General features: G+C 40.2%; 1 protein-coding gene across 3 annotated transcripts in view; it reads left to right on the top strand.

Annotated features, from left to right (window-relative positions):
- cadm4 (cell adhesion molecule 4) overlaps positions 1-26,384 on the top strand; it is a 734,387-nt gene that overhangs the window by 584,433 nt on the left and 123,570 nt on the right. For all 3 annotated transcript variants that reach the window (XM_039773253.1, XM_039773252.1, XM_039773254.1), the window contains exon 5: positions 15,879-16,040. In XM_039773253.1, coding sequence (XP_039629187.1) covers positions 15,879-16,040 — 162 coding nt within the window. The remainder of the gene's footprint in view (positions 1-15,878; positions 16,041-26,384) is intronic.

The raw sequence follows: 26,384 nt of genomic DNA on the forward strand, positions 1-26,384 counted from the left end.
CAATTTACAGTTTTCACCTTTCAACCTAGCATGGAGGGGTTGAACAATCAGCTGGAGTGGTTACGTCAAGTTGGGCCATGATGCCGTGTAACCAGAGTGACAAATGGATTTTGTGTAACCACCTGAGGAGAACAGTTGAGTTGAAACATTCTGTTCATAGAATTCATCGGGAAGATGGCACAAGAAGCTATTAGTGAAGGAAGTCATACCACTTCTTTTAAGTTTAGCTTTTGGAATTCTAAGGAGACACTCATTTGATGATCTAAGATTACGATTTGGAATATAGGGTGTCCGACATTCCGATATATAAGATGGAGCGAGATTATTTAAGGCTTTGTAAACCATAAGCAGAATTTTAAAGTCAATTCTGAAAGACACAGGTAACCAGTGTAGTGACATCAAAACAGGAGAAATGTGTTTGGATTTTCTTTTCTTAGTTAGGATTCTAGCAGCTGCATTCTGCACTCGTTGCAAGTGTCTTTTTTGGGTAGTCCTGAGAGGAGTGCGTTACAGTAATCTAATCGACTAAAAACAAAAGCGTGAATTAATTTCTCAGCATCTTTCAATGATATAAGAGGTCTAACTTTGGCTATATTTCTTAAGTGAAAAAATGCTGTCCTAGTGATCTGATTAATATGCGATTTAAAATTCAGGTTACAGTCAACGGTTACCCCTAAGTTTTTTACTTCCGTCTTAACTTTTAATCCTAATGCGTCAAGTTTATTTCTGATAACCTCATTGAATCCATTATTGCCAATCAATAAATTTCAGTTTTCTTTATTTAACTTGAGAAAATTACTATTCATCCATTCAGAAATACCAGTAAGACATTGTGTTATTGATTCGAGAGAGTCGGTGTCATCAGGTGCTATTGATAAGTACAGCTGTGTGTCATCAGCATAGCTGTGGTAGCTCACGTTGTAACCTGAGATAATCTGACCTAACGGAAGCATGTAGATTGAGAAAAGCAGCGGACCCAGGATAGAGCCTTGTGGAACACCATATAGAATATCATGTGTCTTTGAGTTGTGATTACCACAACTAACAAAGAATTTTCTCCCTGCCAGGTAGGATTCAAACCAATTTAAGACACTGCCAGAGAGGCCCACCCATTGACTAAGGCGATTTCTAAGAATATTGTGATCAATGGTGTCAAATGCAGCACTCAGATCTAAGAGGATGAGAACAGATAAATGGCCTCTGTCTGCATTTACCCGCAAGTCATTTACTACTTTAACGAGTGCAGTTTCTGTGCTGTGATTTGTTCTGAAACCTGACTGAAATTTATCAAGAATAGCATGTTTATTGAGGTGGTCATTTAACTGCATAATGACTGCCTTCTCTAGAATTTTACTTAAGAAGGGCAGGTTAGAGATGGGTCTAAAATTTTCAAAGCAGAGGGGTCAAGATTATTTTTCTTGAGTAGGGGTTTAACTACAGCAGTCTTAAGACAGTCTGGGAAGACCCCCGTATTTAATGACGAATTTACTATGTCAAGAATATTATCAATTAGCGCCTGATACTTCTTTGAAAAACCTTGTTGGTATTGGGTCAAGGACGCAGGTGGAGGGTTTCAGTTGAGAGATTATTCTATGTAAATCAGGTAAATCTATCCTGGTGAAAGAATTTAATTTGTTTATAACGGAGTACTGGGGCTTAGGAGGTTCCACAGTGTTGGGGAGATATACTATGTTATTTCTAATATCATTAATTTTTTGATTGAAAAATACAGCAATGTTCTCACAGGTTTCACTGGAAGTATTATGGGGCATTCCTTTGTGTTACCTGGGTTTAGCAGACATCAATTGTAGAAAATAAGACTCTGGGATTACTAGCATTGTTATTTATAATCTTAGAGAAATAGCAGCGCCTCTCAAGACGGACTGTGTTATTGTATTCTGTTATTTTAACCTTCAATATCTCATAATGGATAGTTAGTTTAGTTTTCCTCCATTTACGCTCAGCTCTACGCATGTTCTTTTAAATCAGACACTCTTTGGGTCTTCCATGGTATAACAATGCTAGAAGATTTTTTAACTGTCTTTTCAGGTGCAACTATGTCAACAGCAGCTCTTACTTTAGAATTAAAGTTTTCCACTTTACTATTTACATCATCCTGCTATTATAGCTGGCACTATAACCGGACTGATTGCTTAGAATGTTTGTAAGTTTTACAGCTGCTGAGGAATCAAAGAAGCGTTTTTTAACAATATGCTTCTCATGAATGTTTTCTATCATTATTTCTATATTAAATAGTAGAAGAAATGGTCTGATAGACCAATATCAATGATCTGCTTTACATCAACTTTAGTCCTTTGGTGATAATTAAGTCTAACGTATGACCTGCTTTATGTGTAGGCTGATTAACGAGCTGTCTCAAATCAAAAGAGTCTAGGAGGTTCATAAATTCCTTTACTTTTAGGTCACACTGATTATCGATATGAAAGTTAAAGTCGCCTACAATTAAGAGTGTGTCATAATTCGTAATTAAAATTGACATTAGGTCTGAGAATTCCTCAATGAAAGACGCATTAAATTTAGGAGGTCTATACACGGATAAAACGAGAACGTGAGAAACTCCATGAATAACAACGGCGAGATACTCAAAGGACTTAAATTCACCAAAACTAACATCTTTACATTTTAACCGGCTCGAGTAAATGTTTGCCAATCCACCCCCCTTTTTTCCCTGGCGGTCTGCACAAGTAAAACTGTAATCCGGAGGCGCAGATTCGATTAAAACAGATGCGCCGTCTGAGTTAAGCCATGTTTCACTTAGTGCAATAAAATCAATGTTTCAATCACTAATAAGATCATTGATAAAAAAACGTCTTGTTAGTTAAAGCTCTAACATTTAATAGCGCCATATTTAATGATTCGAGGGGGGGCAGAGCTGAATTCTATGCGCGTTATTAGTTATTGGAAGAGAAACGAAATTATGAGAAATTATGAGAAGGATCTAGGAGTCGTAGTAGACTCATCACAGTCTGAAATTAATTTCCAATCCAGACAGTGTACAGAAGCAATCTAGAAAGCTAATAGGGTCGTGTGGTATATATCATGATGTGTGGGGTACAATTCTAGGGAGGTTATACTTAAATTACGAGGGACATTCAGAAAGTTTCCCACTCTATTAAGAATTTCAAAAACAAATTACATCTTACACTAAACTTCAAGGGCAGCTGGATTGCCAGACTGAACTAGTCACATGACACTCTCAGATATGACCAATTACTACTCCTCCTGCCTTCACCATTTCTAACGAAAATATAAAAGTGCGGAAACTTTTTGAACGTCCTTCGTATATAACACACTAACAAGGCCTCACCCAGAGTACCATGTTCAGTTTTGGTCGGCATATTACAAAAAAAGACCGAACAGCACTAGAGAAAGTCCAGAGAAGAGTGGGGTGTCTGATTCTGTGACTAACAGGTGTAAGTTAAGAGGAGACTTTTTCATTTTAAGCCAATGAAGATTAACAGGTAACCTGATTTGAGAGTTTAAAATTATGAAAGGAATAATTACAGTTCATCCCAGTTGTTACTTTAAAATAAATCCTACGAGAACATGGGTACATGGTTGGAAACTTGTTAAGGGCAAATTTCGTACAAATGTCGGAGAGTTTTTTTTTTTTTCCATGCAAAGAACCAAAGAGATATGAAATAAATTACCAAGTGGAGTGATGGAGAGCAGGCTTTGGAGACCCTTCAGATCTTGACATGATGTTATGTTGGATAATCTATGTGGATGGGATAGACGAGCTTGTTGGGCTAAATGGCCTGTTCTCTTTGCAATGTTTCTAATATTGTAATTCACCGTTTCCCAACCTTGGGGCCATGACCCCAAGTGGGGAGATATGCTAAAGCAGTTGTGAGAAAATATTTAAAAATCAAAAAAGGAAGTGAATGTCAGTATTTAAAACAGCTGGGGTCGTGAAAAAGCTCTGAACCTCTTTTCTAATTGTTTCTCAAGGTCTCCATCGCAACTTGAAGCCGGGCATTTTCTCTTGTCTCGTCATCCCATCATCCTCTATGACCAGTGTTTGTGTTACCTTTAAAAATAACCTGAGTGTTGAATCCCACGTCCAAGCTGAGGTCAAGACTTCATCCTACCACTTACAATGTCACTAACCCACAGCCTTCCCGTTCGACATGCTGAAGTCCTTTATCACTACTTGTCATGGTTACTTCAGTTCTGTCTTCAGTTTTCTTTTTTCAGAGATTCTCAACCAGTTACAAGTCCAAAGGGCATATGCAGTGGATTCAGAGAGTATTCCGACCCCTTCACTTTCTGCGCACTTTATTGCATCGCAGATTTATTTTTAAATGGGTACATTTGCCAGTTCGGCCCATCAATCTACCCTTAATAACTGGTAATGACAAAGTGAAAATATGTCTTCGGAAAGGTTTGCAGATGCATTAAAAATCAAAAACTGAAATCCACTGTATGATACGTCCCATGTGACTTGGACCAAATACATCTCATTACATTTCCAAAAAGCATAACTGTCAAACTGTTAATTTATGAAGTAACTAACAACTCAAATTGCCTCTCTGTGTTGTTTTGTTATAAAACCGTGAGACTTCTGACATTGGTGATCTTGAAGTGCTGAATCACGTCCACATAAGAAGGGTTAAATCAGTAAATGGAAAAAAGATGAAAGGAATGGTTAAGCAGTCCGACGGTATCCCTTGTATTTAAGCGTTTATTAGATATCACTACAGAGTACACTGTCATGAAAAGTACACAGGCACATTTTGATGGCATTTACTTTCATTTTACCACTTTAAAACTGAAATGTGGTGCATGCTATCACAAATGATAACATGCACATAAATCCACATGAAATTAATTTCAGACAGACACTATTTTACATTCATTTGAATTCATATGCTGAAGCTATAAATTTTATATCCAATTTTTATGTCTCCTCATTTAGGAATAAATCCACCTTTAATTGAAATGTTCCTTTTTAAGTATGCCATCAGACATTAACCTTTTAATAAAAAATATACCCAAAACTCAAGTTTTGTTGAATACCTTTATCAAAAGCTTTAAAATGTATAATGATAAATATAGCTCCCCTGAAGGATATAAAAAAGTCAAATAGCATAAAAGCTCACTTGACATGAATTTCATAAATGTTCAACGTGAGCTAATCTCCGGTCCCAGAAATGAAAGGCTGTGAAATAACAATGGCTGCCCTTTAAGTATTCTCCTCACCTGCTTCCAGCTGGTGTCAGCAGCTTGTCCGGCCCTGGCTGTGCATTCTTTGTGCCTCAAGATTGACTCACCTTGACTTGCCCGTCTGTGCCTGTCCTCAGATAGCATGCATATGGAAGCCCTGGATTTATTTATTTATCTATCCATCCATTCTTTAATTTTTAAATCCACTAATTGAGCTCAGCGTCATGGGGGACCAAGGTCTGTCCCCGTAACACTGAGTGCAAAGCAGGAACCAGCCATTGAAAGTGTGTCAACCCAATTACGGGGCACATGCTGTACCCTTCAACCTCTCTCCCATCTGCCGACGTGAAGAGTTATCTAGAAATGTATTTAACACCATCTTTGCACCGGGGCTGGAGGTGACTGCTGCCCGGCTTTGCTGTACTTATAGGATTTACTTGTTTATCGCCTGCTGCCCATTGCTTCGTGACCTGCAATTAGACCAGCAGGATTTTGCTATTTTCTTCTAAAACCAAGCTTGAAATTTTGTTCCCTGTTGTTAAATCCAAGCCTACTGAAGTATTTTTTATATTTAAGCACAGTAACATGTGTCTGTACAATAGCATCAATAATAATATGAACCACACTCTCCATTTTTGCATTCATTCATTTTCTGTGCCCATTGTATCCTGTTTGTAATTGAAACCAATTTAGTAAGAAACTGGTGCAAGACAGTAATCATGTCTGGATAGGACAAAGTTCACCACCAGCCATACAGGAATTCCAAACATATAACATACTGCAACAAGCTTGATGATGCCTTTCAGTTGACTTTCTTCTCAACAGTCAAAATGGGATCAATAGGTTTGTATTGATTGATAGTCAAAGCTGTAAACTCAAGGGGGCGCAGAGAAAAGTGGAAAAAGGCCCCAGAAACAACTGAGAATACGTGATAAGCCATACAGGCTCAGGGTTGGAGCTGGTTTCTCTTGAAATATCCTCTTTTTCTTCACACTGCAGCCCATAATTCCTATTCAGTTTGATTGTTTTCCATTTCATGCCCTTTTTGTTTTAAGTTTTACCTACTGTAGAATTCTTAACAAACATCAGATAAACCTGTAACAGTGCTGCCATGGATGAGTGGTTCTCAAATAGTGCACCATACACATTATGGAAGTACTGTAATTACATTAATTAATTACACAGGGAGAAACTCCAAGGGGGACACCACTCTTCCCGCTCCATGCTCTGACATGATGAAAAACTTCAAGTCCCGTCACCACGGGCAGTCTTTTTTTATTATGTTTTTGTCTCAAGAGATATGGTAACCCTACAGAGGAGTGATTTGTTCATATGACTCCCACACAGAACCAACCTTGGCCCTGCCTTCCTGCACGCTACACTGTTAGTTCTGCTAGCATCTGAATGCTCAAAGTGTCACCCACTCTGGCTCCTGCCTGCTCCAGAGCTGAAGGTTAGAGAGCTGTCTTCTAATACTGTTCCCCCCTCACGTGTACAGATTTCATCCCACTCACCCACAGTAGAAAATTCATTCCCTGCACTAAAATTACATCATACAGCAAAGTATTAAATCGAGTCCCATCAGACTTGTGCAAGAATACACACCTCCAGCCCAGTCCCCCATTTATTGAGCAGAATGAGGGCAAATTATTACAATAATAAATCACGGGTTAACTCACCCAGGCATGTTACGGAATCTCTCGCTCTTTCTTTTACAGTCGGATCAGGTGCCATCGACCTCTCTGGTTTTTTGTTTTTTTTTATAACAAAGGCTTTGGAGCATGTCAGGAGGCATAATGTTTTACTTCTATAATATGTGAAACTTCTGATTCTCTGGGGAGAGGGCAGACAGCAGGATTCAATTTCAAGCAAGGGACTCCTGCCCTACCAGTGTTCACTTTATTTCTTTTGAACCAACGGTCACATATATAGATAACATTTATTTGGCTTTCTGACTGCAACACATTGGAAGAAACTTTGTGTGTGGGAGTCATTTGTGAATTTCCCCTTGGGATTAATAAAGTATCTATCTATCTATCTATCTATCTATCTATCTATCTATCTATCTATCTATCTATCTATCTATCTATCTATCTAATCAGGGCTAATTAGGATCAAAATGGGCTGCTGGAACTTGTAGCATCAGATGCCTATGAGGAAGAAATGAAGGTTGAAAATGGGGGAAGGGTCCTACTATGAGGGTCTAGAGCAGAGGTAGGGTGTTGTTAAAGATAATCCTGTTGAACTCTGTGGGGTTTACATGCTAATGTCTATTTTTAATATATATAAAACCTGTGAAGTGAATAACAGTGATCATTTTGTTACAATGTAACCAGTCACAGGGTGAGATGCATTAGGCAGCATGTGGGCAGTCATCTCTTGAAGGTGATATAATAGAAGAAGAAAGAATGGGCAAGCATATGAGCTTGTGTGACTTTTAACAAGGGCCAAATTATGATGGCTAGACAACTGGGTTAGTGAATCTCCAAAATAACTGCAGTGGTCAGTACCGACTAAAAGTGGTCACAGATAGAACAAAATGTGAAATAGCAACAAGGTCATGGGCACCCAGGGTTCATTGATGCTTGTGGAGAGTGAAGTGTAGCTCATCTGGTCATATCCCACCAAAGATATACTGTAGCACAAATTGATGAAAAACTGTTAGGAAGATGTCAGAACACACAGTGCATCACATCTTGCTGCGTATGAGACTGCTTAGTCACAGATCGTTCAAAGTGCCCATGCTGACCTCTGTCCACCACAGAAAGTGCCTACAATAGACATGTAAATATTACAACAGGACCATGAAACAGTGGAAGAAAGTGTCTTGGTCTGACGAGTCGTGTTTTCTTTTAGACCATGTGGTCGTCCAGATGCATGTGTATCATTTACCTCAGGAAGAGATGACAGCAGCATGCACTATGGGAAGAAGGAAAGCTTTCAAGATGGTATAATGCTCTGAGCAATGTTCTGAGGGGGCAACTTGGGATCTGGTGTTTATAAGGATGTTAACTTTGAGATGTACCACCTACCTAAAGATTGTTGCAGGCCACATACACCCCTTCATGTCAACGGTACTCCCTGATGGCAGTGGCCTCTTTCAGCAGGATACTGCATCTTGCCACACTGCAAAAATTGTTCAGGAATGGTTTGAGGAACATGACAAAGAGTTCAAGGTGTTGACTTGGCCTCCAAATTCCCAAGATCTCATTTAGATTGAGCAACTGTGGGATCTGCTAGAAAAGAAGTCCAATCCATGGAGTCTCCACCATTCAACTTACAGAACTCAAAGATCACTGCTTATGTCTTGATGCCAGACATCACAGGATACCTGTAGAGATGTTGTGGAGTCCATGCGTCAGCAGGTCAGAACTAGTTTGGCAGCACAATAGAGACCTACACAATATTAGACAGATGGTTTGGTTTTAATGTTGTGCTTGATCAGGCTGGCTGGCTGGCTGGCTGGCTGGCTGGCTGGCTGGCTGGATGGATGGATGGATGGATAGATAGATAGATAGATAGATAGATAGATAGATAGATAGATAGATAGATAGATAGATAGATAGATAGATAGATGAGACCCCTTCACTTTCAGAGAAGATAGATAGATAGATAGATAGATAGATAGATAGATAGATAGATAGATAGATAGATAGATAGATAGATAGATAGATAGATAGATAGATAGATAGATAGACAAAGTGAAAAGATGTCTTTCATTTATGTAAATATTCAGAACCTGAATTCATTACTTTGTAGAAGCCCCTTTGGCAATGATTACGGCTTCATGTCTTCTTGGGTAAGCCTCTACAAGCTTTGCTTGATTCGGGTAATCTATCCCCAGTCCTTTCAAATCCACAGGTGACACAGTCAGCTCAGCTAGTGTCAGATAAATAATTTTAACAAAAAATGTTAGTTTCTGTCATAGATGTAAATATTGTTTTAAATTATTTATAATCCTTTTATGCTAAATGCATTTAGAATGAAGCATCTTAAATTTGAACGTTCTTTTTCATTTATGGCTAACCTACCTAATACTATAATAACCCTTTAATTTTTATTTTAACTATTGTTTTGTTCTGAATTACACTACATTATTAATGTTAAAATATTTAAGTAATATTAAATACAGTTACTCCCGGGGTCCCTGGCCCTGAACTTTAAGCTTCATTAGTTTCGTAGTAGATCTGCTCCTACCTGCAGCCCACTCAGAACCAAACATCTTGGCAGTTTTAGCTCTTATCGTGGGTTTAGCACCACTAGAAATATTGCACAAGTCATACGTGACTGTTAAATCGAAAACTGGGTTTTTGGAGAAATGACCCATGGGGTTTATACTTGGATATGGATATCTGATTCACGAGTGGGTGGAGTGGGGTGGAGTTTAGTGGGGCTTATGGGCTATGAGCTTTTGCGAGACTCATACGAACAGAGTGGTTATGTGGGGTGGGACCTCTCGAGGATCAGGGGCCCCATGACGTCGCCACTGTACGGAACCGACGTCTGCCCTGTGTCTGATGTCTTTTATTCTTCTGCCATATTTCAGACCTCAATTTCCTTTCATTTTGATGAAGTTCAAATTTAAAGAGGATAGAAGAATGACTAAAAGTGGATGAAATACATTGAAAGCAACAGGGATGAAATTAGATGGAAGGCTGTATTTTGAGTTCATAGACATTAGAGGATATAAAATGCATTGATTCCCCCCTTAAATATTTACTGTATATTGCAATAGCGAGAGTTTGCTATAATATACCTACGTGGTATATGTAATACACAACTGAATATGTGAAAACAAATTTCATAAGATCCCCTTCCAGAACAGCAGATCCCGTACAAGTGGCGTAAATGGAAGTGAAGGAAGTGGCTTGCTGCAGCTCCAGGATTCTTTGGTACTCATTTCGTTTTAACAGCAGTACAGGGAGCCGTGTTTTCTCTATAAAATGGCAACATTATTAAATCCTGCTGTATAATTGCATATTGACCGGGTAATTTTCCTTGCTGCCACGGATTTTATAAAACACTGCACATTTTTCGACACTTGTGTGGTGTGCAAAGCGTGCCTTTATCTTATTAGAATGGAGCCGTGATTTAGGGCTCGGAGAAGCAGGAGTTCTGTATCAATATCTGTGGCGCATTTCAAGATCTGCCAGCACAACTGGCTGAAACTCAGAGCAGCTATTTGCTGGCACAGAATGATTTTTAGTGTTTTTTCTCCTCTTCTTTGTTATGTATATGTAAGTCTTTTGCTTTCTTTAGAGAGAAACCGCAAAGAATCCAATGTTTAAGTTGATGGATTTAGCTGGCACAACTGCTTTCCCATGATGGCGGTGGGATTAATCAGTGCTACTTGGGGTTTGGATATCACGCGCTTTTACGTGCACATGCCAGCGGTGCTGACAGTAGCTTTCCTTTTGACATATGAGATTTGATCATGGGGATCTGTGAGCAAAATCTACCTTTGTAGTACAATTCATTTATACATTTCAACATCAAGAAGAATAAAAGTGACTTATGCTGTTATTTTGTGGCCACCGAAGAAAACCAAATGTATAAAAATGTTCTCTATCAATATGCCATACTATTGCTTCAAGACTGGAGGGGTCAGTGTTTTCAATCCACCTCAGATGCCAGACCACTAAAATTGAATAAGAAACAGGAGCTACACTTGAGAGGAATCAGATTTCTGGATGGATGACTTGCCAGCCAGCTACACCTGTAAAGTAAAAAAAAAAAAATAGTAATAAACCAGAAAATCCAATAAAGCTGCTGCGCCGTCCCATTTTGTTTCTGACCAGCTGCTGAGCCTCAAGGTCACCCCAGGGGGCTGCTGATCAGATACGCCTGCTCTCAGAAGGCACCTTTCATTTCTGTTGAGCAAGTTCACTGAGCAGTGGCGCTTTTAAAAGTCATTTATTGCCACTTTCTGCTCATGGTAGTCACACAGGAGTGAGCATGCCGGCCTTACGCTTGTTGTGAGCAGCGGAGAGGTGACAAGAAGTTCAGAGCCTCACTAGCAAGACTCAGTAGCTCCATAGTGGTCAGTTTTCATAATCAGATGAGGTAAATTGAAACCAGAAGACTGTCAGGCACAAAAATCACAATGGTGCCAGGTCGTGTACTGATAACTGACACTTCCTTTACGCCAGACTTCAGCAGAGTTTATTTCAATCTCCTCTTTACAGGATCTCATTATTCTCCTGCATGCTGGCACAATAAAACAGTGGATGAGAGACTCCAAGGACAAGGCATAACCAGCTATTAAAAATGTTATGTGGCCAGCCCAGGAGTTTCTCCATACTTAACAATATGAGCACAGCATCCATGGTGAATTCACCACATTGTGAGCAAGATGCAATGCCACTGCTGTGTTTGAACGTTCTGAACTTTAAAAACTCAAAATGCACTAAAGCCTTTGTTTACCAAGCCCAAAATGCGTGTTGCAAATTTAATGAACTTCTGACCATTGGCTTGGCTGTTAAACAGTTTTTAAAAAGTTTTAAAGCTGAAAGCACAATATTTATCATTCACCCAATACCTAATCACCTCTTCAGAGTGAAAAGTGCAAGCCCTTCATAACTTTTATAAGAATCCGCACGTTACTTCTCAAGACACTGAGTGTCCGACTGCGCACAATAACGTTTGGGGTGACCAGCAGTTCTGCACAATGCATGCTAACTCCTGACATACTACATTGTATTGAAATGAAGTCTGTGCTCAAAATGCAATGTCCTCTTCACTGACCAGAATATGCAACAATTTTTAGGATTCAAGAATTGCCTTGTAAAATAAACGCCAACAATTTAAGCTGCCGAATTCACAGCATTTTCTGGCATAGATGTGTTGGCTGTAAAATACAAAGCACCAGCACTCTAAAAGGCTGATAGTCATGTTGTAAAAATAAAAATTCTGTCTTATGATGAGTGTGTTCTAAATAAACTCCCAACAAGCTGTGAATTATCTGGGTAGAATAGCCAGTTACCTGACTAAATAAGGGCAGCGAAATGACCGTTGCTATCTGAAAAGCTGGAAATTATGGAAATAATACAAATTTATAAGAAAGGGCAGAGTAGGCTCTTATACCTTGGAGACTGTGTTCCTTTAATGTGGGAAGTGACATCCTTCACGTGTTATATAACTCTGTGATGGTCAGAGTGATTTTCTACACTGTGGTGTGCTGGGCTGGTAACATCACATCAAGAGAAACCCACCGAATCAACACGCTAATTAAAATGGCAAACCCAAGTATGGGACACACTCTGGACCTCCGGAGGTCGTAGTGAAGGCGAGAATTAAAACAAAACTGAGTGCCATTGTGAACAACGCTGCACGTCCTGTCTCTGAAACACTAACACTGGTTACCTTCAACAGAAATGTGTCAAGAGCTATGGGGGCTCCTTTATACCAACAACAATACATCTGCATAATGGCTTATTGGGACTGGGACAGACAAGTCAGGAGTTTTCTCTCTTTTTAATTTACTTCAAACCAAAGTGTGTGTGTGTGTGTGTGCATTTATTTATTTTATGTATTTCTTGAGCTACTATAAAAAGGCCAAAATCCCCCTGGGGACAAATAATGTTCTATCTATCTATCTATCTATCTATCTATCTATCTATCTATCTATCTATCTATCTATCTATCTATCTATCTATCTATCTAATCAGGGCTAATTAGGATCAAAATGGGCTGCTGGAACTTGTAGCATCAGATGCCGATGAGGAAGAAATGAAGGTTGAAAATGGGGGAAGGGTCCTACTATAAGGGTCTAGAGCAGAGGTAGGGTGTTGTTAAAGATAATCCTGTTGAACTCTGTGGGGTTTACATGCTAATGTCTATTGTTAATATATATAAAACCTGTGAAGTGAATAACAGTGATCATTTTGTTACAATGTAACCAGTCACAGGGTGAGATGCATTAGGTAGCATGTGGGCAGTCATCTCTTGAAGGTGATATAATAGAAGAAGAAAGAATGGGCAAGCATACGATCTGAGTATATAGTTTCTTATCTATCTATCTATCTATCTATCTATCTATCTATCTATCTATCTATCTATCTATCTATCTATCTATCTATCTAACAAAAAAAAATTCTCATAACTAAACTTGTTCTGCAATCTGGGTACATATTTAAAACTGACAAATGCGCACTATCCACCAGTGAAGCCATATATATTTACAAACACACAACACTGAATGAGAGTGAAGGAGAAAGACAGCATCATCTGGATCACCCAGTTAGCCATGTGAAAGATAACATCCACTGAAGAAGGTACAGTGGCAAGGACAATGTTTTTGCACAAAGACACATTTTTCCATGCTTTGCCTCTCTGCTCCATAATTTAAAATTAGAAATCAAACAATTCAGACATGATTCATTTAAAGGCATTTACATACATTTCGGTCACAGCATTTAGTAATGACAACACTTTTTCTACATGGTCCCCCAATTTCAGGGCATCATGATGGTTGGGACACTGCAGTGGCAGGTATATTAAAGCAATCATATTTAGTTCTTGGTCACGTATCCCTTGCAGGCAATGACTACTTGAAGTCAGCGATGCAGAGACATTGCCTAGTTGCTGAGGATCTTCTCTGGTTATGTTCTGCCAATCCTCTAATACAGTCATCTTCAGCTTCTGCTTGCTTTAGAGGCTTGTCACCTTCATTTTTTTTCATCAGCATATGGACAGCATGCATAATTAGATTTAAATCGGGTGACTGAGTTGGCCATTCAAGAATTTTCCATTTTTTAGATATGAAAAACTCCCGTGTTGCCTTAGCAGTATGTTTGCAGTCATCCATCCATCCATTATCCAACCCGTTATATCCTAACACAGGGTTACAGGGGTCTGCTGGAGCCAATCCCAGCCAACACAGGGTGCAAGGCAGGAAACAAACTTCGGGCAGGGCGCCAACCCACCGCAGATGTTTGCGGTCATTGTCTTGTTGTATAATGAAGTGATGTCCAAAGAGTTTGGAGGTATTTACTGGACCTTGAGCAGATAAAATGGTTCCATGTGCCTCAATGTGCCACTGCCATCAGCAGTTCCATCATCAATGAAGATAAGTGTGTCAGGACCTGTGACAGCCATACATGCCCCAGCCATAACACCCCCACCGCCATGTTTAACAGACGAGATGGTATGCTTTGGATCTTGGGCAGTACTCTCCACACTTTGCTCCTGACATCACTCTGTTACAGGTTTATCGTTGTCTCGTCTGTCACACGAGAGCTTTTCCAGTATTCTGCTGACTCTTTGAAGTACTTTTTCACACATTATAGAGGGCACTAATATAATGTATGCCTGTGTGTGTGTGTACACTGTATCGGTAGCCCTATACTCCCTTTCTATCCAAAGAACTTCTTTTTTTATCCGTGATTAGGTGTTTTCTTTAAATGATCATTTTCTTGTATTTTTGAGGTATGTGTCCTGTCAGAGTTAATTAGAACTGTAGACATTTAAGATGATGAAGATTAAAGAAGTTGAACAGATTGCTTTTGACAAAGTTTCTGATATGCACATGGAAATACCTGTTGATTATTGGAAGAGTAAATTTAAACAGAGCTGCACATTGGATCCATACGCATTATTAAAATGGAGGTCTGTAAAAGCTTGGATAGCCAATGACGTCCACACAATAACAACTGTGTAGCTTAAGATATTATTAGGTTATGTTTTGTCAGTTTTGAGCTACTTTACTTCTTTTCTGTTTAAACAAATCTTTATGTCTTTATGTGTATTTATTTTGCCATTAGTAATTTCTAATTTCTAAAACTTGTTTCATTGCTCTGAGCTTGCACTCAGTGAAGAGTCCTATACAAAAATTAATTGAATGGAATTGAATTTAGATGAGGACATGCAGAGCACTTACTGGGGAAGCCAAGTACATTTGGAGACCACATAAGGGCCACACGGAAAGACAGTCAGTAGAGGAAATGCAGAGAATTTGCCTACAATGTAATCATTTTGGTTAAGGATCATACTGTATAACACACAATGAAGCAGGCTCAGTTATTCCAAATGATGGATTTGTGAGTCTGCTTGCAGATGTTCAGATGTGGACATTGTGTAATGTTTATGCGTCTTGCTTCAAAGGTCTCCTCTAGAAACTAAGGAATACAGAATGAACAAAGGCTTAATGTAATCAGAGTATTGCTCAGGGTGGCAGCCTATGGCAGCATTGTGAGACAGGGCCATCAATGTATCAAGTTGATGTCACTCTCCCATCATGCATTGCCAGGTTGAAGCAGAGTGCAACACTTAAATACATTTAAAAAGTCAAATACTGAATTTTACTTATGAAAAGAAGGTGCTAAAATAAAGGAATGGTTCCTTATAACCACCAAGGACCTGTTTATTAATAAATATTGTGGGTGCCTCACCTTCTCTGTCGAGAACCTCTGTCTCCATTTCTTCTCTGATCTTTAGACTGTAAAGCTTAGTTAAACTTCAATAATCATGTTGTAGGAAATCAGTCGGCACACAGGAAGCAGGAATGTGAAAACGAATAACTGAGTGACTTTATCAGCAGAGTGTGCTGTAGAAGTGTACCAATGGTCACATTTGATACACTCTACCACAACAAATGAAAGTGGATATTTTTTGGCACTTCCTTTTGCCCATGTGTATGGAGAAGTGACTCAGAGCTGTTTTAAAATGATAATTCTCTGCTTCGTTTTGTCTAGGGGTGACCAGCCAGCAAGAGAATGACAAGACTGTGAGCATCTCCAACACCATCCGTTTCCAGGTGGACAGAAAGGATGACAAAGCCATAGTGTCCTGTGAGGCCACTCACCCAGCCCTGCGCGGCCAGAAGAGGGTCAACAACTATGCCCTCAATGTACACTGTAAGTTCATATGCTTGTGCTGTGCCTGTTTTGATGGGTTACCACATAGTCATTAAGATAAACATATTTTAAAAATTTCACAAGCCAAATGAGAGCAAGCTGAGGTCTGATCACGAAACTTTTGGTGAAGAAGTATTGACCAGATTTGACCCTACTGTGAAAGAAAAATCACAGACCAGACCTGAGCACCTCAAAGCTTCATTTGATTATTGGGGTAATGATGGAATTAGATGCAGTGATATTAACTAGAACAGCTGAGTAGTGCAGTATCTGCTACAAACACAGTAGTGACCGTTGCTGACCAGACATAATTAAAGATGTGAGGGTACTGTGACCTGGCCAGATTATTGCCTGAGATATAAACGGCGATCAGTTCTGACCTGAGCACAATATGACAGACTAAATGTGATGAAATATGAGCTTTGACCCTATTCAGAGCCAAACCCCTCTGAGGAAAAACAGAAGATGTTAAATGTATAATGGAATTGCATTTGCTAAGGAAGCACTTACCAAAGCTTTCAAGAGTAACAGCAAAATCTGACTGCTAACGCCTGGTAGGCAACTAAAGCACTTCTGGAAGGGGGCCTGTAATGATGAGTTGAACCTCCCATGAGTTACTCATGCAAAAGATGCAATGACTCTTCCTGAGTACTTTCTGAGAGAAGATAATTCAATTTGTCCAATAAGCAAGCTATAATGACAAGAGCAGATTATAAGGAACAAGATTTGTTAAGAGTAAATTTTGCACAAACATTAAGAAGTCTTTCTTCACACAGAGAACCACAGACTCTTAGAATAAGTCACCTAGTAGTGTGGTAGACAGTGTGATAAATAAGAACACCAGACATCATAAAGGTTTGGGGCAGCCACCCATATAATATGTCCTGGGTGCAAAAGGTTGAGATTTCAAACATAGATGTTCACAAGGGTCCAAAACAGAACTGATTAACCAGAAGCAAGATGGCAGCTTTAAAGGCCCATACAGGAAGTGACGTCATCAAGGGCCCCAGGACCGAAAGTGACATCATCACTTCGCCCAAGGTGGGCGGAACAACAATTGACGTTGTCCAGACTGGAAGTGATGTCATTGAATGCCCCGGAAGTGACGTCATCAGGGACAGGAAGTGACATCATCGAAGGTGCTGGAACCTGCCGGGATTTCGCGGAAAGGGTCTGCAAGGAACTGAGAAAGACAGTCAGTGCACCCCTCTGTCCCCTGGTCTTATGTGGTATTACAATTACTCAAGTCCTTTAGCTGCCTCCTACTCGCACATGTGTGACAACAGTAGGACTGTAGGGACTTTGAAAACTCGACTTAATGTTATTGAAGACTAATTAAGTGGATAAGTCTGGTGAACCTTGCTAGGCTGAATGGCCTATTCTCATCTAGATTATTCTAATGAGTACAGCTATTTTAATAATGTGAACTGACAATTTAGAAATAGTGAGAAATTCTGGGCAGCTGTATGTGAAGAACTGAAATGAGACAAGCATAAAGGGGTGGGGGTCTCATGGTGCACAGCGTTTAACAGTATCAATGTCATATAAAACAAATTCAAAAGAAAACAATCAGGACTATGAATGTTCCCTTCATTCTAAGGGTGTGTTGCTGTTGTGGGCTGATGTGGTTCCGGCAGAGGTGGGTCCATAAATGAATGCATTTCGTTTCTTATGTGATGTTGTGACCAGAAGGGGTGGGACTTCCAGGTACATCTGGAAGCAGCATCACTGTTCCTCTAAGATCTCTTCCTCCATCCTAGGACTGAGAGAGGAAGAGGGTTTAGTACATGTACCTCACCCAAATCTGTCCCCTGTTTTTACTCTTGTGTAAGAGCCTCCTTCACACACACACTCCCACAGTGCGTGTGACATGTATTTTAAAATGTAGCTGTAAAGCTGATTTAAATATATGATGTGAGCCAGTCACACTAGTAGAGAATACAGAATGGAACAGCAGTTAACCTAATCTGTACATGCTGTGATGTGACAAGACTTCTGTCTGAGAGAAAGGCAGTGACCAGAATGATTTGGAATCTTCAAAAGCCAAACGCAACCCAGACTGACCCTCCTGTCATCACATTTAATAGAGAACAACGTTTGGAGAAAGGCAGGTTAGAGCTTACCAAAGAGGAAGCTGTACTCTTCAGGTTCAGATTAACCCTGACATCTGATCATTTCAAAATATTCAGATAATGCAGTCCTGTCCTGTGTCATAGAAACCCCCCAAAACCGAACGGAAATATAAAAACCTGCAAACTTTCATTTGAAGTTGCCAGCTCTTTCAGTTGATGCTGTTCAGAGCCAGGAAGCAGTTATCTTTCTGGCTTACTGAATACGTCTTATCTTTTAATTCTGCCGCTCAGCGTGAACTAACCGGGGCTAATTGAGGATGTCACACTATAAATCTCTATTCATTCGCCTCTTTCCTTTGTCTAAAGACCTGACTTATTTATTTTGACTGGGGGCTTGAAATTTTGCATTCCTCATTCAGTTATCCAACCCTGTCTCTGCTCCCCCGGAGTTTATTAAATTGCAAAAGGGAACAGTTTGCAAGGATAAGCCTCATTCATCAATCACAAGATGATTTCATTACTATTGGTAGGTTTGAAGGCTTGCTGACAAGGAGAAGCTTTGAAATTGGAATTAAAGGTGGCATATCTTAGGAGCGGGCATATTTCTACCCACTGCAAACCTTGATTTATTTTCTCCTTTTATTCTTTGAAAAATCAAGCCCATTTTGACACAAGGCTGCATTACACATGTCAAGGACCTCATATGCTGTAGCTTGGACATCATAACAACATCTGAAATAAATGAAAATAAGTTCCAACTTGCCAGTGTGTGTCCAGTACTGGCCGCATTTCAAAACTGGGTGATTGTCATATCTGCTGTGTGCTGGGCATGGTGGGATAAAAGACGCTCTTTGCTTGTAGATTCTTGAACGGCCTGGAGATATGTTTTGCAAAGCGGTTAATCTGGCTTTTCAGTTAAGCACTTTGATTTAAAAATGATATTTGCTAATGCAAATTTTTTAGAGGCTTTTTAAGGTAAAGATATCACCAGCGTAACTTATCTTAATTCCAGCCTCTGTTATCACCCAGCCCAAAAGGCACAATGCCATGCAAGTGCCTTATATACTGGGGACCTTGTCTATCTTTGAGTGGATGATAGGAGCAGGTTAAACTTAGTCCCCAATGTCATCAAAGTCACCCCCTCACCAGTCCTGTCCTGTTTTAGTCCAGAACTCATTTTGAATTCATTTCAATTCATTTTTTTGTAGTGTCCTTCACAGTAGCTTGGTTCAGAGTGTTGGCCAGACTGTCAAAAGTGAAGTAATGCAAGTAAAATTACTAACATGGAAATATTTAAAACTATCAATTTATATATAACTAGCTGTCCCCCTCAGCTCAGCCCACGTAGTAGTGAAACTGGACAAACTTTAAAAATCAATTAAGAAAAAATTAATTCTGGCAAAGGTAGGTCGTGTTCAGCTCTGACATGTGGGGAGAAAATCACATGGCTGTGAAATCTCCGTCAATCAACAGCTACTCTCTAAAACGCACGTAGCTCTGATCTCTCTCTCAAAAACGTCAAGCGTTACTCCTTAAAAATCTTTAGATGATAATGTCTACTGAACAGACAGGTATCGCTAGGCGAGAGGTAGACCAAGTCGAACGGAGGCTGGCGTGTGAGTGAGGAGGTCCCCCACTCCTGATGTCCCACTTCCCCCTCCAATCGGCCCACATCCACTTTCTCATATTCACTCAAATAAATCTGTACCACAAGCTAACCATGATACTTAGCGCGATGAGAGAAGTCACACAATTAACTGGAATGTTCAAGCAAATTATAGAAGAAAATCCGATCTAAATTTGTTATGGTTGACATGTCCACACTTTCCTAAATAAATGCAGCAGCTTTATATTCAGTAATACTATAAATTCACCCCCTTTGATACCACTGCACACGTAAATACATTAATATCATGGATACAGTTTACCCGTGTCCACAGCACATCTTTGAAGCACCAGGGCTTTAAAGTTCAGAACAAAAAAGTCCATGTTGGGATGTTTTCTTGAAGTTCCTTCAGTTATGGTTGCAGCATCTTCACTCAGCTGGAACCACAAATTGGTTATTGAATTTTCAAAGTCCACACAAGTGAATGCACATGACTCTAACTTGTAACTGACCGTTCAGCTTCACAGTTATAGGAGTTTGTTCCTCAGCACCTGGTTACCTGCAACTTGGTGGGCAAGGCACATCTGCACTGTAGTCTCAGACGGTCCTCACATAGACCCCTGGTGATCCTCTCCATCTGCTGCTTTCTTTGTTATTTCTTTTAAGAGCAGACGTGGCTCCATTTCCATGCAGTCAAGTCACTGTAATCATTTTCTATTTACTGTCTGGTCAATGCATTTGCACACAACTTGTGAACCTCGGGTTGAAGAACAATAAAAAGAAAAAGAAAATCCTACAGTCACTGCTAAGGGATAACAGTTTGGCTACAGAAGAAGGCATTAAGAAAGTAGGAAGTTAAGACATGAATTTGCCATCCTTCAGGACCGCTTTCTACCACTGCTGTGCTATCTCTTATTAATCTTGTTAGCTTTGATCACTGAATTTTTCCCACTGCCCCATGATGCCTTGCAAGGCCACCAAGACATCACAAGGCTGTACCAGCCATTTTGGATGGGGATGTTACTATCCAAACTTTCATGTGTGCACGCTGTAACCAGAATCCACTCTTCTGTGCTGCCCAAGCTTCTCCCAAACACAAATAATGTATGCCGTATACACACAAGTCTACTTGCACCCTGCATGCATTAAAAAACAACTTGCAGTATTTTCATTTGAGGAGTACAATTGCTGACTGTAATGGGTGCATTATGAAAACAGATTCATTGTATGTTGTGTCTTCACTGCTGAGTTAAGTTTGTTATGCTACTTGATTTGTAGTTCAGATCAGGCAGTGATGAGATCAGCCTACAGAGTTTATAGCGCTGATCTCTTACATCACGCACTCTGTGGATGTGTCGATATGCATGCATAAACCGTCGCTTCTCCGAATCTCAAAGAGGGAAGTGCTAATACAGAGTAGCACAAACCAATTTTCAAGTTCCTGTCTACTCATCAGCCAATGCTGGGTCTATATTAGGAAAGGGGGCACCAAATGCATGCACAATTAGCCACATGGTGTGACAAGTCAGCTTAAAGGACACCGAACCCCTATGGACACAGAAAACATAAGACCTTGTGATATAAGAATGATGAGTGATTTATTATGATTTACAAAGAGTTATATCTGTTTAATGGAAGAATATAGTGCCAAGCATCTGCAGAGAAACAAAAAAGTGGTGCCAGTTGTGTGGAAGGCAACTTCAACACAATGGAAATAAGCCAGTTCCACACACTGCTTTGTAGCATTGGCAATCAGTACCCTAAAGATTGGAACTCCCCAAGTACAATGATCTATTTCTTTTCACTTTTTTCTAGTTTGAAGTCAATTATTGTATTTTGTTTTTGTGGTCATCATGCTGTCTGCATTTCTTGGCATAGTGGTTAGAACTGCTGCTCTACAGCTCAGGACACGTTTTTGGCCTCAATTATCAGTCAGGCATAGTTGACAGACACTTTGCTAGTCCTCATGGACACTTAAAAGACTGTCCATCCAATCCATTATCTAACCCGCTATATCCTAACTACAGGATCACGGGCGTCTGTTGGAGCCAATCTCAGCCAACACAGGGCGCAAGGCAGGAAACAAGCCCCGGGCAGGGTGCCAGCCCACTGCAGGGCTAAAAGACCATTGGACCATTTTATCCACTCCAGCTCGTTCAGTTTCTCCTTGCCCATTGACCTCAATGCATCTTACCGATTTTGGTGAAGTTTCTAGACATTTCCAGAATTCTGCCGAACTCAAAGTGAAGTGAATTCGACAGGGTTTATGCATTACTAAATCTCACTCACATGGAGCTTCTGGAAGGAATACAGTAGAAGATATTGTGAAATCAGATTTCTCCCCAAAAAGTGTGATGAAGTGTTTCATGCCAGCCCTGTCCTGAATTATATGCATACATCACTTAAAAAAAGCTAAATTCCTAGAAATTTAACTGCATGACCCTGTGGAAATCGGGCTGCCATGTACAGTTATAGTACCTGCGTTTTTTAATGCATTTTATTTGGTGGTGAGCCTAAGACTTGTCAAGTACTAACAGCTACGCACATTCTGTAGTGTCTATGAGGCATACTGGCTCCATGAAAAGTGATGTGCAAAGAAGAGCAACCCAGAAGGGCCTTGAGAAGATTGATACCCTACAGTTTTAAAGTGAAAACCCTACATGTAGGCCTAAACTAGGTGATTTTGTCGAACCCACAAAATTCTTCCACCTAAATGTTAAATTACAAGGACACTTAGTGTGCTCTTAAACATAATGGTTCTTTAATGGCACTTTACTGGGTTGTGTGGTTCCTCAAAGAACTATTGCTTAACAAGGATCGGGATGAGTGCTGTGCATATGAAATTGGTTCTTTGAGCTTAGAAAAGGTTCCTAATTTGCAGAAAAAACATAAATATTCAATGCATACCCTCTTAAAAACAATGGTTCTTTAATGGTGGGATTATATGGTTCTTTACTGGGTTGTGTGGTTTTTCATAGCACATTTTTTGCCCAAGTGCCATTTCATTTTTGGACAGATCCTTTGTATATGAAGCTGGTTCTTTGTGCTTTGAAAACCTTCATAATGTGGAAAAAAAATCTAACTATTCAATGTAACCTGTACAGATTAAGAGAACCTTGAACTTAGCCTGTGTTACTTAGTGTGTTCAGCAAGACCTATTAGTATTTCACAAGACTGTTACCATCCATTCATTGTGTGGAGCCTGTCACAGATCTAAAGTTCCTTTTGGAACCTTCATTTGGATGTGTCTTTCGGGAATCTAAAATGGTTCCCCCAAGGCAGGACTCTGAAGAACCACTCTGGCACCTTTATTTTAAAGAGTGTATTATGCTAAATAGAAGAATACAACAGATCAAGAAAACATGAACTTAGGTTTTCTGTAGCAAGAGTCCTTTTAAAATCAGGAACCCACTGGAGTTTTACAAATCCGTTATCATTCATTCATTCATTCATCCTTTCAGGGTAACGTATGGAGCCTGTTATGGATCTAAATAAATAAAGATACTTTCTGAGACTTTCATTTGGGTGGTTCTTTCAAGAACCAAAAATCATTCTGAAGAACCGCTTTGGTGCCTTTTTTTTTAAATTTTGGAGACTAAAGAAAGTCAATTCAGGATTGGTAGACAATCATTTCTTCACACAAAGAGATGCAGCAATTTGGTAAAAGCTACTGAGTCATGTAATTGAAAAGGAAACATTGACATATTTTACAACGCATACAGATCAGGATGCTAGACAAACTGACATGAAACTGTGGAAGGAGATCTCTGAGGAAGATAGGAATAGTTCAATCAGTCAGTCTTTATTCAGCCATAAATGAGTACATGGATTCTACATTGCAAGGCAGAAGAGCAAAGTTCCCCTGTTTCACTCGACTTTTAATAATTTTCCTCCTTCCCCATTCCCCTTGCTTACCAATTAGATATGTTTATCTAAGCATTTCATCTTAGATTGTGTGCATCGGCTAACCGTTTCTATTTTGTGTACATTGGAAAAGTGGCCCTAAAGAAGGAAAAGTGATCTTTCCTGTGTCTAACGGATGCATTCCATAAAAAGAAATTGTCCTTGGCCAGCGTACTGCACCCTGTCTCATGACAGATGCCTGTATGAATAAACTGCCGTTATAGAAAAAACAGCTTTGTTAGTTTTTTTTTTTTTTATCCATTAGTAACTTGCAAACTGTTAATATTTTTTTTTCTTACACAAAGAAAGGTTATCTTATACTTGTCAAGATTTTATGCTTCTAAAAACAGTTTGGTTCACTCTTGTTTATTGGAAACCTCTGGACTGGCTTGTGATATTAAAGTTGCTCTTTTGTTATGAGCACTTAGATGGCATGATCAGCAGCATTTGCCAGCTTGCCTCCCATTGTGGTTCCCCTCCATCTAAATGCTTTCTTCCATCTTGGTTCATTTGAACATGGGAAAGGCACTATATAAATTAATTCTATTATTATTATCCATCCATCCATCCATTTTCCAACCTGCTGAATCTGAACACAGGGGTCTGCTGGAGCCAATCCCAGCCAATTCAGGGCACAAGCCAGGAACCAATCCTGTGCAGGGTGCCAACCCACCACAGGACACACCAAGCACACTAGGGCCAATTTAGAATCGCCAATCCACCTAGTGCCTGGGCGGCACGGTGGCGCAGTGGTAGCGCTGCTGCCTCGCAGTTAGGAGACCCGGGTTCGCTTCCTGGGTCCTCCCTGCGTGGAGTTTGCATGTTCTCCCCGTGTCTGCGTGGGTTTCCTCCCACAGTCCAAAGACATGCCAGTTAGGTGGATTGGCGATTCTAAATTGGCCCTAGTGTGTGCTTGGTGTGTCCTGTGGTGGGTTGGCACCCTGCACAGGATTGGTTCCTGCCTTGTGCCCTGTGTTGGTTCCTCCGGGCACTCCGGTTTCCTCCCACAATCCAAAGACATGCAAGTTAGGTGGATTGGCGATTCTAAATTGGCCCTAGTGTGTGCTTGGTGTTTGTGTGTGTCCTGCGGTGGGTTGGCACCCTGCCCAGGATTGGTTCCTGCCTTGTGCCCTGTGTTGGCTGGGATTGTTTCCAGCAGACCCCCGTGACACTGTATTCGGATTCAGCGGGTTAGAAAATGGATGGATTATTATTATTGTTGTGATGCAACAGCTAGAAAATTTAGCTTGGGGTTATGGCATGCCCTGTTTCGGAAAACCTGTATTATGAAGATTGTTGGTGGAAGGGTGGGCAATTGAGAGGGTCTGGATTGTTCATCCATACGTCCATGAGCAGTCTGTGGCTCCTCACAGCTTCTGCAGCAACATCTGAGTCACGCAGTGGCTAAAGGGAAGATGTGCTCAGATGTTGAGCCACATGAATGTTCAAGGGAGAGATTTTGACAGCAAGGTATTTGCTCTGACAACAAAGAGGCATTGTTTCATTCATGAGCTGTTCATCAGCTCTAATGAATTACATTTTATGGGGGGAAAAACAGAAGTATTAGAAATAAAAAACAAAGCTCTATCATTACTTGTTTTTTTCAAATTAATATTCCATAGAATCAGTCACAGCAGAAGAGGATAAAAAATTACGGATTTTTCGTTCTTTTTTTTCTTGATTTCCATGAAAGTTTTATGCTTCTTTTCTAAATTCTTATGCAGATTAGCCATTTATGTATTCACCAGATGCCTAGGGATGTTGACTTGCATTTCTGTAGTTCTGCATAAAGAAAACAAAATGCGGCACTTGCTTGAAAAGCCCAGTCTCTGCTTAATAGGTGGGAGGGTGATTACAGCACTAAAGAGGTGCCACACAGGGGGCCGACTCACAAATGACTGGTTTTGCTTCTCTGTCCACCATGCCCACCACCCAGTCATGTAGTATCCTATCAGGGGATCAAGGTGTCAAGGGATTTTAATGGGAGATACTTCATAGTTTAGCAACTTACTGTATTAAAGATCATTTTGTGTGTGACACCTTTAATTTGTACAATATTTTTGTTCACATTTGCCACTATTTAAAGTAATTTAAGTCATATAGTGTAACACACATGCAGTACCCTTATCACAGTATATTGCAAGGTCAGGTCAAGTGAGGATGAGGGAGCATGAACTGGTACAGCACATTGTCGACCCCACCACACAACGAAACAGCTCGGGATCCTGGTTGGCAACACCCCAGGCTGACACGCAGTCCAGTCCCAACCTTCCAGAAATGACCCTCTATCTGCCACAGCCTGGTGTTACGTGGGCGTCTCCTTGGCCTGGTCCAGCCACTCAGGTTCACAACAATGAGGATCCTGCGAGTTGGATCACCCTTGGGGATATTCTAAGTGAGAAAAAAATTAGTTGGACCCAATTTTAATGATCAAATTTGTATGAAAATAGAATTAAAAGAACAGGTGACATTTTGAAGGAAAATTTCAAAATCAGACCAAAGAAGTGATTTATTGATCCAGATTGGAGGAGAGAATTTAATATTCAGTAAAGTCCCCATTGTTTGCAGTGCAAGCTGTTATGTATCAAGGCAAGGAATCAGAAGTGCCAAATGGGGTCCTGTGGCTCGTTCATCAATGCATTATGGAGGCAGTGGCACTGTCTGTGGAGAGCGTGGAGCAGACTGTACCCGTGTCTCAGAATGTTACACACATATTCTATCAGGCGGATTACGGTATTGTTTAGTTGTGGTGTTTGAGCATTG

This window comes from Polypterus senegalus, chromosome 12 (genome assembly GCF_016835505.1).
Source record: "Polypterus senegalus isolate Bchr_013 chromosome 12, ASM1683550v1, whole genome shotgun sequence".
In the NCBI taxonomy this organism is placed as follows: domain Eukaryota; kingdom Metazoa; phylum Chordata; class Cladistia; order Polypteriformes; family Polypteridae; genus Polypterus; species Polypterus senegalus.